The 16080-nt window shown below is 36.0% G+C and overlaps 1 protein-coding gene across 10 annotated transcripts in view; it reads right to left on the minus strand.

Moving 5' to 3' along the window:
• The window catches only part of ank2b (ankyrin 2b, neuronal), a 102543-nt gene that overhangs the window by 36283 nt on the left and 50180 nt on the right, over positions 1 to 16080 (minus strand). For 3 of the 10 annotated variants that reach the window (XM_065261756.2, XM_073813196.1, XM_065261755.2), the window contains 15 exons: positions 15979 to 16077; positions 15802 to 15900; positions 15589 to 15687; positions 15360 to 15458; positions 15205 to 15277; positions 10322 to 10463; positions 9886 to 9973; positions 9669 to 9751; positions 9255 to 9290; positions 7565 to 7789; positions 5308 to 5406; positions 3493 to 3647; positions 3132 to 3343; positions 2831 to 3035; positions 128 to 224 (listed from right to left, as the gene is read on the minus strand). In XM_065261756.2, the coding sequence (XP_065117828.1) occupies positions 128 to 224; positions 2831 to 3035; positions 3132 to 3343; positions 3493 to 3647; positions 5308 to 5406; positions 7565 to 7789; positions 9255 to 9290; positions 9669 to 9751; positions 9886 to 9973; positions 10322 to 10463; positions 15205 to 15277; positions 15360 to 15458; positions 15589 to 15687; positions 15802 to 15900; positions 15979 to 16077 (1811 nt within the window). Of the gene's footprint in view, positions 1 to 127; positions 225 to 2830; positions 3036 to 3131; positions 3344 to 3492; positions 3648 to 5307; positions 5407 to 7564; positions 7790 to 9254; positions 9291 to 9668; positions 9752 to 9885; positions 9974 to 10321; positions 10464 to 12943; positions 12998 to 15204; positions 15278 to 15359; positions 15459 to 15588; positions 15688 to 15801; positions 15901 to 15978; positions 16078 to 16080 lie in introns of all 10 variants that reach the window. The other 7 variants (XM_065261763.2, XM_065261761.2, XM_065261759.2 and 4 more) reach the window with 4 other exon arrangements.

Consider the following 16080-nt stretch of genomic DNA (forward strand, 5'->3'; position numbering starts at 1 on the left):
TTGAAAATACTATTTATCAAAATGAATATACTTAGCTATTGTACTTAAAATTTAATCAAAGTGTATTATTTTCTTCTTTTTGTTAATTTTTTTATTTTTCTTTATTTTTGTATAGAAGAGAACGTACCTGGCAGATACATTTGTGGTGAAAGACACGCAGTCATTGGTAAATGTTAATGGTGTTGTCCCAGTAATATCCTCCCATTGAGCAGGAGTGGTCCCACCTTCACGTGCAAAAAGAAAAATACAAAAATGTAGTACCAGAAATCAAATCAACAAGACATTCACTTCACCAGACAGAAAACGCACAATGCAATGTAATGTACTATTTATTTTAAACAGTCCATATATCACATTAGTCAGAAAGATCAGCTCACCCTAAACTCACAGCAGTGATTGATCCAATGTTTCTGTGTCAGACTGATGCTATTATGCAAACTAAAATGCTATATTTGATAGCACAACAGACTTTGGGGGAAATACATTTTTAAATGGCTTTAAAGCAGCTGTGTGTAACATTGACCTCTGGTGGCTAAACTTAGTACAACAGTCTAAACGCAAAATATTGGAGCCCCCCTGTCGGGTTATCAGACACATACAAGAGTGTAACTTATGATGAAAAGCATACGTTAATCTGCTCATTTTTATGCTTGCAATGTTTTTCATGGTCTGCAAATTACAAACCGGCTCGTGTTGATTTTTTAGAACTCAATCTACAGCTCAATTCGGGGGTTGCATCCACCGGAAGTCTCTTTATGTACTGGTGTCTTATTTAAGCAACCGTGATGATTTTCAAGAAAACATTTTCTTAGTATTTTTGTCTTGTTTTCAGTAAAAATCTCTCTTAAATTAAGATGCTTTTTCTTGATGAGCAAAACGACCCAAGAAAATAAGTCTAGTTTTTAGACCAGAAATATCAAATTTAAAGGGATAGTTCGGCCAAAAATGATATTAAACTCATTATTTACTCACCCCCAAGCTGTCCAAGTTGCATATGTCCATCGTTTTTCAGGGATATTTTTGAAAATGTTTTCGATCTTTCAGTTGATTAAATGTAATGTTACGGGGTCCACGACCTTCAAGTCCAAAAAAAGTGCATCCATCCTTCACAAATTAAATCCAAACGGCTCCAGGATGATAAACAAAGGTCTTCTGAGGGTAATCCACGCGGTGTTGTTGTAGAATCTAAGATGGCGGCGCTACCGGAAGATAGTTATTTTCGTTAATAAAGTTTTAAATATGGATATTTCTACAACAACACCGCGCGGATTACCCTCAGAAGACCTTTGTTTATCATCCTGGAGCCGTTTGGAATTATTTTGTGTAGGATGGACGCACTTTTTTGGACTTGAAGATTTTTTTGCTTGTTTTATGCACAAAATCACTTAAAATTTGTTTTCTTGAAAATAATTTTTTGCAGTGTGGCAGTGGAGGACTGAGACAATAACTTAAGATAGGAATTTGATCCATCCCGGGCTACCTTCGCTACTACCACCACCCTGTTTATGTAATGCACCGGATTTACTAATGTATGCTAATATTATTAGTTAAACAGGTAGACATCTGGGAGGAAATTTATGCAGATTACAAAATATAAAAAATGGGACTGACCAACAAGTAATCCATCTTATTACTGAGGATACATTAAATGTGATCCCTGCTGGCAAAATGAGTCAGAATGTGCACAGCCTAATTTTAAGCTAGAGGCAAAAGAGAGTATAAATGTTGATTTTGGTCGAAATTAAGGTTTTCATAACATTATACATTAATGCCTCGTCTAACGATTCCCAGTGCTCATTATCTAAAAACATCTAAAAACTGTATTTGTACATTTTCTGAGAGGTGTACCGTCCTTAATCTAATACAAAGATGCAGGAATTAAAAAATAAGGTGCAATAAGGACTTGCTTGATGTTGAAATAGTTATTAAAAGCAATAGGCTTTTTCATCCGCTCTCTACTCATCCTTTGCATTTGTGCTCCCTTTTTTTTTTCACAAGAGGAAGTGCGTGGCTGATGTGGCATTTTTGCACCCCGAAGTCTGCAACTGCATGATTAGTAGATTTTAAAGGGGATATTTCTTAAGACTTTTTCAAGATGTTAAATAAATCTTTGAATATGAAGTTCTAGATCAAAATACCATATAGATAATTTATTATAACATGACAGAATTGCTATTTTGTTTTGGGTGTGTCCTGTACAATTGAAATGAGACGATCTCTGCACTAAATGGCACTGCCTTGGTTGGATAGTGCGAATTAAGGGGCAATATTATCCCCTTCTGACATCACAAGGGGAGTCAAATTTGATGACCTATTTTTTCACATGATTGCAGAAAATGATTTACCAAAACTAAGTTACTGGGTGGATCTTTTACACATTTTATAGATTGATAGAAGCACTGGGGACCCAATTATAGCGCTTAAACATGGAAAAGTCCCATGATATGTCCCCTTTAATAACATGTCAAGCTGAGCTGACTGACGCACAGCAGGCAGGCCAGAACGACCACCAGGCCACCGGGAAATATCCCGGTGCTCCAGATGGCCAGTCCGCCCCTTCTGGCAACCGAGCTGTCGAAATACACTATTGGGTAAATTAACAGTAGGTAGGATCACACAGACCAAAACAAAAACAGACATTCTGGACCGTAAGGGAAAATAACTGGCTTCAGCAGTGTTTTTCAGAGAATTTAGCATGTTTATTAAATATCTTCCAATATATTATAGTATTGTTTTCATTTAGCACAGTCAAAAACCTACAAACAGCTCCTTTAATTATACTTTTGATAAAAGAAAGAAAATCGGCATCATTCATCCTGTATGGTCTCACCTGTTATGCTGCATAGTAAACGTAACGTAGGTGTATCTCCTCCAAAGCCGCTGGGGTTGGGATCAGCAGAGCTCTTGGGAACGGGAATCGTCATGGTAATGGGTTTATGAAACTTTCTCCTCCGGGGCTCCAGAGTTACTATTGGGCTGAACGTGGCTTTATTACCCAGATTCTTTCTCACTATGTCCACCATCATTGGTTGAGTCTGGATGAAGAGCATGTGACACCATAAGATATGATAAGAGTTCAATCATTATCAATGATTCAACAATAATTATTATTACCCAATTTTATGGTTTACCTGGAGGCCAACACGAATGCGTTTGGTGAGCGCTCCCTCCGGAAACACAGCCTGGACTTGTGGGACCACCGTACTGCTCAGAATTCCACCTTCTGGACCGATGAGATTACTGTCCTGTTTCACACGCGACACCACGGCAAAGTACTGTGGGAAATCTCGAGTGATGATGCGACAGATGCGCTTCCTCTCCAGCTCCTCGGGCGGGTCCAGTCCTGAAATTAATGATGGACACACAAGGCAGCCAATCAGGAGAAGACTTGTACAAAATATCCATTATTACTTTAAATAGCGAGGAACAAATAAAAACAAGGAATTCATAAAGCTGAAAATGATTTCAGATACAAGTTATTTAATGGCTTACCCTCATCCGTCCCATTGAGGATCTGGTTAAGTTCCTCTTCTGTATATTCGCAGTGATGCTCTTTCCAGCTTTCACCCGTCTCACTGCGCAGGATGACCAACTCTCGCTCTTTTCCTCTGAGAGCCGCAAAATGAGGAATCTCTACGATCACGGGCCTGATATTCAGCAGAGAGTTTGTGTTATTCACCATACATACGGTACACATATCCTGATATCTGCTTTAAACATGTGTATGGATATTTATGTATGTTACAATCCTTTAAGTTTATTGAAGAACAAATGAATATTTTACAGGAAAGTTACTCAAAAGAAAACTGGATTTTTTTAACAGGACACTAAAGAAATCCAGATTCTTTTGATAAAAAATATTCAGCATATTTCACGACATCAATGAATAAAAATAGCACAGACAAAACTGATATTCATATACATCATAAATGCACATAACCACAAAAATCACAATGCATAATCAATAACTAAAAAAAATACAAACAAAAGAGCTACATTATGTGAAAGAAATATCACTCTTGTGACAGATCACACTATGACTAAAGCATGTTTCTTTAGTCATGATTTCCCAAACCTGTGAAAATCTGTCGCAAATCATTTGTTGATCAATTTCAACAAGTGTAGAAACAAAGAGTGTGTTTACATGCACAGAATAAACGATCATAGACACCTGTATTCATGCGTTTACATGCAAACCAATAAACCAGTTATGCAGAAAACTGCGTTTAAATTGGATTTGGAGATTTGTCAGGTTTCGCACAGTACATATAAAGAATTTGGTTCCAAAATGCGATAAACGGCATATAAACAAAAAGTTACCGCCAAAATCAGTATTGTATCAGGTCAGTATTAAAAAGTAAACCGTTAATTTTACGCAAAATCTGATATCCGTTGTGTTATTATGTGATCTTTTTTTCTTTTTTTACCAAAACGCAACAAACGCCAGTCCTCCTTCTCTGCAGAATGCAATAAATCTGCTCAACCAATCACAGCGCACCATTCCACTCATTGGATTTTTTATCCATGTATACCACTAGTCAACTAAATGAATATAACATTGCAAAGATGAATGCACATTTATATATTGATTCAATAGATTTATAGCATTTATAGCACATTTATAGCATTTGAAATAAATAAAAAACTTGTCGTGGATTCATTGCATTTTGGGAAGAAAAATAAATAATAAATAAATATTTGAAAATCAAATTATGTATTTACATTTTTAATGTTATTATAACCTAAAGATGCTATGTGAAAGTTTGTAACAGTAGTAAAAGTGGTTTTCATCTTGTCACCTTAAAAAGTCAAAATGGATTTATTGTGTTTTGGAACCAAACTCTTCATATAATCGTTCAAAAAGCCAATGGGAAATCTGTCTTAAGCTATACTGTTGTATCTCTTCTCATGTCTGCAGAACCTGTAAATGTAACATGAGCTTTTATTTGAGTTTCTCTGTGAACTGCGCAGAGTCGAGTGCATACTTTTATGCGTTACTTTGCGCTTATTTCCATGTGTGATTTTTATCTTATGTTTATCAAAGGTAAGCGAAATTGAAGTAATCGTTTTTAGCTTACGCTTTACTTAAGCATAATCGGGGTAAGACTGCATGTAAATGCACTCAATCATGGGTAATCGAGGATAAAATGAGAAATGAAAGGGACACTGGTGTGCATCTATGGTACAAATCACTAGCACACAAACACTTCACAATCAACACAACCGATACAACACAAAAGAGGAGAACAGGTGGACATGGGGTGTGGGACTGGCATCCATTGATTGTTTCATATGTGTCACTCCTACCCCAGGAATTTTGTCCCTGGCGGCCCCAGCTGCAAAATGCGGCTAACCAAACTCTCGCCCTCGTTCAGAGGGGGCGGGGCATGAGGGAGGTGGAGCTTACTGTCATCCAATAGCAGCAGTGAGAAAAGAGAGCACAGGTGATATATAGTCGGGTTTATTTGTAGATGTAAAGTCCCTGTAAAGTCAATTGTTTCTAAACACATTAGAAATGTTAGAAATGTATTGCTGAAACAAGCCCCTAATACAACTGCGATCCATTCATTCGTCCTTTTAAACAAATGGGCGTGGTTTCAGTACCGACAGCGGACACGGCCCACCGTGTCTTTTACAAGATTTTGATCAATTAGCTGTTTTGAAGGCTAAATGAGGCCCTAAAGGCTCATTGGTGTATATTGAATGTCAAAAAATGTATTGGCCAGTAATAATAATGAGTAAGGATAAATATTTTTTAGCATTTAAACTAAACTTGCTTCATAATGCTTCATCTCATGCTAATCTAAGACAAAAAAACGCAATATTGTAATGTTTTCTTGAAGTCTCTAACTTGACCAGATTTGCTGTGGCCCTTTGTCTAAAATCAGTACAGTGAGCACATTGCAAAGTTAAAACATCTTATGAAAATGAGTTTTAACTTCTTCATTCTTATCTAGAATAATAATTGTGACTGAATTGTAAGGAAACGCCTCATAGCACCTCATCTTAAATGAATGTAAACACCATAAATCCATCTACTGTCAATGTGGGGAAATCATTAAATCAATCATGGAGCTTTTTCAAAAGGGTTTAAAATGCTTATAAGGCAACACACCAAACGCAAAGCATCGTGTTTCCTCGCTCAATATTACTTGCTGGATTTAAAATTGGGTCAGGTGAATTTTTAGCGTGAGTTGAATTTTTTTTATTTCAATTGGGCACCCAATTCACATCACCCTGCACGAATTCGCACTTTGTATGTAATCTACTTTGTATGTAATCTACTTGTGCAAAATGTTGAATTTGCATTTGGTGTAAACGCCCCATAACATTTAAAGCCATAATGCTGCATACACACTTGCGAATAACTTTGTCATGCAAATTTTTCACTTGAGTTGAACATTTTCAACTAGCGCGAAGATGCGTCTGAGACTAATAGCAATTTGCGCGTTTTAACGGCAATCACGCCACCCAATTCACGTTATTCGCAGCGCACGGCGTAAGGTCGCGTCTTTGCTTTGACTGACTGTGTATGTAATCTACTCTCGCAAATCGTTGAATTCGCATTTTGGTGTGTACACCCCATAACATATAAAGCCATAATGCTGCATACACACCAAACATGAAGAATCACGTTCCTCGCTCTAGATAACTCATGGGATTTAACTTTGTGTCATGCAAATGTTTCGCTTGAGTTGAATATTTTCAACTTGCACGAAGATGCGTTTAAAGCGAATAGTGCGCGTTTTCAATCGCGCTGCCCAATTCTTGTCATTCACAACCCCCCCCCCCCCCCCCCACACACACACACACAAGTTTGCGTCTTTGCATTGACTTCATATGAAATCTACTCGCGCAAATTGTTGAATTCGCAATTGGGGTGTACACCAAATGCAAAGCGCGTATGTGGGTCCCTGGGCGTTCCTTCCTATTGCTGGATTTAACGTTTGGTCAGGTGAATTTTTCCCTTGAGTTCATTTTTCAGGGCGTGTTCGCGGTGCACAATTTGCATCATTCGCATTGCCCCACGCGAATTCCCGTCTATTTGCGACTTTGCATTGGCTCTGTATGTCATCTGCACTCACAAATCGTTGAAGCATCACGTTTCTCGCTCTAGATTACTTATAATTTAACTTTGTGTCACTTCGTGAGTCAAATATTTTCAACTTGTGCAAAGACGTGTTTAAGGCGAATAGCACATGTTTTCGCAACAATTGCATTGCGCAATTCGCATCATTTGCATCGCCCTGCGCAAGTTCGCGTCTATTCGTGTGATTGCATTGACTTTGTATGTAATCTTTTCGTGCAAATCATTGAATTCGCATTTGGTAAGTACGCCCCATAACATTTAAAGCCATAAAGCCAAGCAGGGTGAAAGCTGTGTTAAACGCTTTAACCGAGAAGAGCATAAGACATTTACATTAGTTTTAAACTACACATAGGAGCAAAAACTACCACTGATAATTTATAAACTCCATATTACGAATAAAAAAAAAACATGTTGTAAGTTATTTACAATACACGGCTTTAGATTCTGTCATATAAACTCAAATCAACAGCTTACCCAAGGAACTGAGCTCCAGAAGGTCCAACCTCTATCACCCTGCTCGCCAAACCATCTCCCTCCATCATAGGTGGCATACTGGCCAACCGGTGTCTCTTCACCAGCCTACAGGTAACGCGGGTGGGGGCGCTGCATTTCCTCGGGGGGATGAGGAGCCGCAGACCGTTGTGACGGCACCCTCGCATGGCTCCTCCACGAGCGTCCACCATAAAACTTACCAGAAAACTGTATAGAGACACAGTGATAAAATGCTTTAAACAACGAAAGCTTATCTTCAAATAAGACAAACATTCACATCTAAGGTTTAGAATCACACACCCAGGAAAAATTCAACATGAAACTTTAAATATTGCAAACAACTCTCAATGCAAAAGTTGCATGCAAACACACATTGTTTGGTTGCTCTGATGACATGCGAAATGAAAAGTGTCAATTTTTTAATATCTTAATGACAATATGTTATAAACTAAATCACATTATCATTAAATAACTAGGGCAGCATTATTTTCTATAGATATGTGTAGAAAACCTAATACAGGAGCTTCTATGAGATAACTATGGCAAGCCGTTTTAACTTTTATTCGTTGTGTTCTTGATATCAAAAATTCAATTGTTACTAGTAAAAATGTTAATTCTTGATATCAATAATTAGATTGTCACTAGTGACAATGTTAATTTCTGTTATCTGAAATTGTATTTCTGATATCAATATAATTTCAGATATCTAAAATGGCTTTCTTACTAGTAACAATCCCAGTCATGATATCAGAAATTTAAATTGTCACTAGTGACAATCGAATTATTGATATCAAGAATTAACATTTTAACTAGTAACAATTGAATTCTTGATATCAACAATTAACATTGTTACTAGTCGAAATGTTATTCTTGATATCAACAATTGAATTTGAATGGCAGCCTATGGTGACATTTCACTAGTGAAAATACAATTACAGATATCAATAACTTAATTGTTGATATCAAGAATTAAATTGCTGATATCAAGAATTAACATTGTTACTAGTGGGAATGCAATTGTTGATGTCAAGAATTGCCATTGATACTAGTAGAAATGTAATATCTGATATCAAAAATAAAAATTTTAACTAGTGAAAATTGAATTGTTGATATGAAGAACACAACGAATAAAAGTTAAAACGGCTTTCCATAGATAACTTTATATTGGGCGTCACATGTTGTTTCACTATATGATGACATCACATACTGGATACACAATTCATGAGGATTTACATACACACAGATGAAAACAAATGTAAAACAAACGTGTTAGTCTCCGGGATGTGTTTATAAAATAATAACATTCAGATGACTTCCAACCTGCAATGCTTACTGATATCTTGTGAAGGTCAAATGATGTCCACATCATCCAATTTATAGTGAATAGATCAAGTGAATTTATTGCATATGTTAGGCCATATTTCCATTTATATAATAAACTCTGGACAGATATCAAGCTTTGGATTAAATATAATTGATCAGTTATATTTGCCTTAGTGTATACATTTTTACAAATAAGACTAAACTGACCAGAGATTTTAATTTATCTATCGAGACCTATATTATTGATAGAAACATTGCAGGAGGATGACAAACACATTGTTTCTCATGTGTGTGTTCACACTGAAAGATGATGAGGTCACAGGTCAAATGACAAACTCCAGCCAATCACCTGCTGTTGTCATGGTCACGACATGGAGAAGAATGACTGAAGATCAAAAATACCAAAAATCCATCAGAAAAAGAGAGAGACAGAGAGAGACAGAAAAACAAAAGGGCGAGAGAAAGACGTTTGAAAAATAAAGAAGCAACTAGTAACCTAATCTAACTAGTAACATCTAGATAGTAAGCGTTGTCCATTTGGTTTCTGTACAGTCATTTAAAAAATAAAGTTATTAAAAATGAAGTGAGAAAACCTCCCGTTTAAAAACTCTGGAGACCTTCAACTGGAAAAATGAGTTATTCGTAGACAAATACTTTTAATACTTTAATCAAAAAGGCATTTCTTTTTTAGAGACAGGGTTAGTCTATAGTCAAAAAGAATAACTATTAAATGTATTTAAGTGTATAAATGAACGTCGTGTACCCTGAATGAGCCGGGCTTGAGGACAGAGCGATGTTGTCCAGGATTTCTGTTTCCCAGTCTTTCTCATTCTCTCTAGCAGACATCTGAGGAAACACAATAAAGAAACACATACTATTATTTCTGAAAACAGATGTTAGAATATAAAAATGTGTAAAAATATTAAAAACAAAGAAAATAACGATATTTTGACAGAAAAAAAAAACACTCTTAAATTTACCTGGTTACCGTAAATCATATCCTCAAACATCCCATAATGCTTTGCAGGGTAGTAACCTTGCTGAGTGGATGTGTAAGATCTGTCCAAACTGATGGAAAATTTTTACAGTAAATACAGAATACTGAAATATTATAAAGTTTTAAACACATTGACACACACATAGAGACGGCAGTACCTTTGCAGGCGGCTACATGATGCATTAACAGAAAGAAGAAACAGTGCAACGTTATATTACTATTTCCCAGACAACGACTCTGGGCCGGATCCACACCGGAGATTTTGACTTCTACACGGATTCGGCCCGGAGTCGTCTGCTGTGTGGGTTAATTTACACATACTGTACATAATATACAGTACAAGTCACAAAAAATGTTTCTTACAATCTGTTAAACGTATCTAAAAAAGTGTCAATGATCAAATATTTAAATAAATGTACCTGTCAGATCGTCCACCTTCTAAACTGAACCGCAGGTAATTCATTCCATCCAGGTACTGGCCAGGTAAAGAATCGTCTCCTAACTCCCTTAAATCCTCAGCTCTCAGATATTCAATCCCATCACCTGTCATTGTGTCATCACCTGTGCAGTCAAAGGATGATCCTCATGTTACACAAATGCATACACACACAATAACACAAAAAACACTATTACACTTCATTTACAAGTCGGTCAATCTTTCTATGTTAAAGATAACTCTGCTAAGCTGCTAAATGTTTTAGTATCAAAGCAATCTATACTAAAGCAAATTACTGTAAAGCATTAAGATGAAGAATAATAAATGAAGCAGTTTGTCTAAAGTTGTCAGCAGGGATTGTGTATCTAACCACACTGTAAAAAAAATTGTTAGAAAAGTAAGTTACCTGGTTGCATTCAAATTTGGAAAAAAATAGTTAACAAAAAATGTACACAACTTTTTTTGAGTCAACTAATATTTCTAAGTCAAATTAACTCTTTAATTAAAATTTTAAGGCAATCAGGTAGGTTACATTTTTTTAAACGGGGGGCTATTTAATGCATTCTGACTTATCAACACAGCATGTGTTCTGAGTGTTCCGGACATGGCTTATCCGATTCCCAAACTAAAATGCATGTTTTAGTCGCTTAAATTAAGGGTAATCCGCGCAGTGTTATTGTAGAAATATCCATATTTAAAACTTTATAAACGAAAATAACTAGCTTCCGGTAACGCCGCCATCTTAGTCACGTCCGCATTCAAGATGAGAGCGTACGCAGTTTATGGAGTGCCCCCGCCCTCCAAATTTGTCATACGTCACTAAGAAAAGTGCGTACAGTACGCTAATACTCTCTCCTGAATACAGAGGAGTCTAAGATGGCGGCTTTACCGGAAGCTAGTTATTTTTGTTAATAAAGTTTTAAATGTGGATATTTCTACAACAAAACGGCCCTCAGAAGGCCTTTGTTTATCATCGTGGAGCCGTTTGGATTTATTTTGTGAAGAATGGATGCACATTTTTTGGACTTGAAGGACGTGGACCCCGTAACTTTACATTTGTTTAACTGAAAGATTTTTCTAAAATAACTGAAAATGTGGTCGTCTGAAAAATGATGGACATATGCATTTTCAGGGTTTCCCGCAGAACATTTGCCAAAGGGCGTGGCAATCAAAGGGGCGGTGCGTATGCGTCATGATGAAAATTAAAATATTTTAATAAAATAAATAAATAAAATATTACTAACACATACTAGATTATTAATGAATTTTAATGTTTTTAACAGATACCTCTAATGGGAATAGCTGCGTTATGAAGTGAAACTAAAGGGTTAATGAACACAAACTAAAGCAGATGTTGTAGATTGTCTGGCGAACGATGAAAGATTGCGCAAAAATGGTAAAAACTGATTATTTCCCACTATTAATGACATTATCTTAAAGGAGTGTAACTGTAGCATGTAAATAAAGTGAGCAAGAGCACTCAACAATTATATCGAATCAACAGGCACGTGAAACCCTAGCTAGCAGGTTGCTTAAACAACAAAATCACCAGCTAACTTACTTTAAAATTAAAAGAACTATAGACTAATACAATAACAGGCTTGAATAACCCCAAAACATAAGTCCACTTACAGTTCTCACGGACAAGTGTTTTATCAACTGGCTATCATCCAGACATGACGGAGCAAGTCTTATCTCATTTCGACCGTGTGGCGCGCGTCCCCGCATGCGGTGTGATGCGCGTTCGCACTATTCTCCGAGATTAACTTGACAGCCTTTTGTGCAGCGAATTTTTTTTTTTTGACAAGTAAGTTAAGGCGGTAGGGTTTCCAAGCTTAGGGGGGCCGCCTTAACTGAAATATGCTGCGGGAAACCCTGATTTTGGACAGCTTAGGGGTGTATAAATCATGGGTTTAATATAATTTTTGGCAGAACTATCCCATTAACATGAGATGAGCAGAAACAGCATGTGTTATGGGCGCTTTAAGTTTTTTAACCAACAAATCATTTTTTACAGTGCAAAGCTGAGCTGACAATAAAGACAAGACATACTGTAAGCGGACAGAGGAAATCGGCTGTCTGTGGCATACTGGCCTGGAGTTTAAAACAATCAAATATTAATAACACTATAACATGCAACAGTCGAAATCATCAGCAAATATTAAGTTAATCATCCTGTTTTAATACAAAATAGTCGACACAGAAGAGAAAATGTGTTCATTAAAACTACAGAACACAATATAAATTTGGCCACATGTATATTTAAAAATCTAATAATAAATAAAATTCATCCATTTTCATTACAACACTGATGTCAAATCATACCAAATCCAACTGGCATTGTTTTACTTTATGCCTACAGTATATACTTTATTTACCAGTAGACAAGTTCAATTTTTAAGCAGAAACAAACATCTATTCCTGAAAAGTGATGTCTGCAGTGCAAATACTGTAATAATAAAACCTGATACAGTGCACATTGTGTTGCATATAATCAGTAACCACTGCAAGGGTTAGTTGGTCATTCACAATCCCATCATGCAATGCACACTATCGATTTAAAGTGTGAACAACCATCACACAAACCCAGTCCACACGCTGATACCTTCAAAATCAATGGAGTCATCAGACATCGCTCCATCATCAACATGCAGAAGAACTGCAGGAAATTTCTATGTTTAATAAAAATCAGTAATCTCAAGAAAAACATAAAATGTGTTAAAATTTGTACTCTTAAAAATAAAGGTACTTAAAAAAGACACAGTGATTCCATAGAAGAACCATTTTTTGGTCCTCAACGAACCATTAAGTTAAAAATGAAGAACCATTTCTGTCAAACCTTTTTATTATCCAAATAAGCTTTTGTCACCACAAATAACCTTTTTCATAACAGAAAGGTTGTTGGATGTTAAAGCCAAAATGTTTCTTTTATGGCATCATGAAGCACCTTCATTTTTAAGACTGCAAATGTGAAGCGTATCTGAAAATCTTAACTTCTGATATTTAAAATGACTCTCATGTATGTTGTACAGAGGAAATAATAATACAATTATTTAATTACAATATTAGAATCAAAGTTAATCAGAGATCTTTATCAGGTCAAGGGCCCCTTAATGGATAGACAGGAGGAGCAAGGAACCCAAGTACATGTATCAAATTGTTGATTTTCATTCTTTGTTATGATGGATACGTTACAAACATATACTGTTCAATTATAATTTATATGTATGATACATACTGCTAACATACAGATTTTAACATACAGATTTTAACAGTGAAACTTTAATTTTATTAAAGTTATTGGCCTATTAATACAAATTTAGTTTGATGCATAATTTCATATTTTTAAAAAAATATTTGAATTCAAACAATATTTGTGACCCATAGTGGCAAACTTAGTCGGAATGAGCAAATTTTTAAAAATGAGTTATTTATATTTTGAGATTATCTATTAAAAAAAACTTCAAAACAATATGATTTGTTGGAATCTGACAAAAATGACAAAGCTACACATGTTTGAAGTTCATAGAGTCAGCAAAGTCAGTTTTGAGAAAAATCCATTTAAAGATTTTTAAGGTTATCAAACAAAATCACCACATTAATACCTTAAAGGGGACATATCATGAAAATCTGACTTTTTCATGTTTAACTGCTATAATTGGGTGCCCAGTGGTTCTATCAACCTAGAAAATGTGAAAAAGATCAACCCAGTAACTTAGTTTTGGTAAACCAGTCTCTGCAAGCATGTGAAAAAATCGTTGTCAATGTGTCTCCCCTTGTGACCTCAGAAGGGGATCTGATTATAACAATACCGCGCCTTAATCTGCACTATTCAACCACGGCACTGTCATTTAGTGCAGAGATTACCTCATTTGCATTTAAAAGGACACATCCCAAAACAGCACATTTTTGCTCACACCTACAAAGTGGCAATTTTAACATCTTATAATAAATTATCTATTTGTTTTTTTTTTAGCTAAAAACCTCAAATTTGTACTCTGGGAACCTTAAAGATTTCTTTGACATCTTAAAAAGTCTTGTGAAATGTCCCCTTTAAAATAACCGGTAAAACTAATAGATTTAGCCCACATAAAGTCAAAAACAATATCTATAGGAAAATATATGTTCATCTTTTTTCTTTCTTTTATTGTTTGATTGACATTGAGACAGACAGCTTTAAGATCTACTGTAATGCAATGATCTAATATAATGTTACACATCAGATATTTTCCCCCAACAGTTAACAAAACATTCACTTAAGACATAACAGATGATATCTGCATGAATTCTTGTCAAAACAAATATTTTTAAAACTGTATTTATGTGTGTATATTGGGGTAGCACACATCTGTGTGCATTATTTGGGTCTGTCAGTCAGTATGAGGAAGAAAGTTTTCATGTCTTAATAACTCCTTAAACATCAGGTCCCAACTATTTTAACATCAAGCACTTTATTTTCTAATTCCTGCATGTTTTAAAACCAAAAGGTCAGACGTGCATGTGTATACGCATCTTTGTATTAGAGTAAGCATTTTGGACGGTACACCTCTCAGAAAACGTACAAACAAAAAATCATTTTAGACGTTTAATGACCATTTAGAGCATTGGGATCGCTAGATGTACTTATTTTTATGAAACCTTAATTTCAACCAAAATCGATATTTATACTTTCGCCTGTAGCCCAAAATTAGATTCCAACTCATTTTGCCAGCACGAGTCACATTACTAAAAGACCCCCAGTAAAACCACTACAGACCTCCAAGGGTCCCAGCACCCCTGTTGAAGACCCATGCAATAAATGACTTTTTAATCTATAGAGGAGTTGTTAACTGACCAATCGATAAGTTGATTAATAAGTACGCTCACCTTCTTCATCAGACACATCCAGGATCTCTGTCATTGTCTCTGGGACATTCAGCTTGTGTTTCTCTGTCACCGTCTACATGCAATACAAACAGTAATAATCATTTATTTAAAAATCATGCATTTACTGTACTTGAACACGTTTTTTTCTAACTTACCGTTGTGGTTGTGATAATTTCCTCTGTTACAACCTTCAATGTGTCAACAACAGAAATGTACCCAAGACGACGTGCGATGGCCAAAGCGGTGTTTCCATTCTTTAAATAAAAGACACAAAATCATTAATGCAACATCCCTTTCTGTGTGTGTGTGTGTGTGTGTGTGTGTGTGTGTGTGTGTGTGTGTGTGTGTGTGTGTGTGTGTGTGTGTGTTTTCACATTTACTCACCACAGTGATGGCGTTGGGTTTGGCTCCATACTGAAGTAAAACATTAATGATGTGTGTGTTGCCTTGTTGTGCAGCCTGATGTAAAGGTGTGTAACCATTCTGAAAAGACACAATATAACTCAAACATCTTTCATTCAAACACTTATTAAGCACATACAGCATCACTACTTGACTTTGTTTTAGCTTAGCTACAAACATAAAGGAGTGAGATACCTTTGTTTTAGCATTGACGCTGGCTCCAGTTGTCAAGAGAAAGTTCACCATCTTAGCATTCCCATAGTGACAGGCCACGATCAAAGGTGTGTATCCCAACTGAAAGAGCATTCAGGTGTGTTATCAATTAGTTAAATAATATTAATGGCTTTTGGGGTACAATCATGCACGTCTTACTTTGGTCTGTTGGTCGATGGTGCCTCCATTTTTTACTAAGATCTCACCAACACCAACTTTGTCTTCTTGGGCAGCAAGATGAAGGGAAGTCAGACCACTCTG

Source organism: Paramisgurnus dabryanus, chromosome 2, assembly GCF_030506205.2.
Source record: "Paramisgurnus dabryanus chromosome 2, PD_genome_1.1, whole genome shotgun sequence".
Taxonomy (NCBI): domain Eukaryota; kingdom Metazoa; phylum Chordata; class Actinopteri; order Cypriniformes; family Cobitidae; genus Paramisgurnus; species Paramisgurnus dabryanus.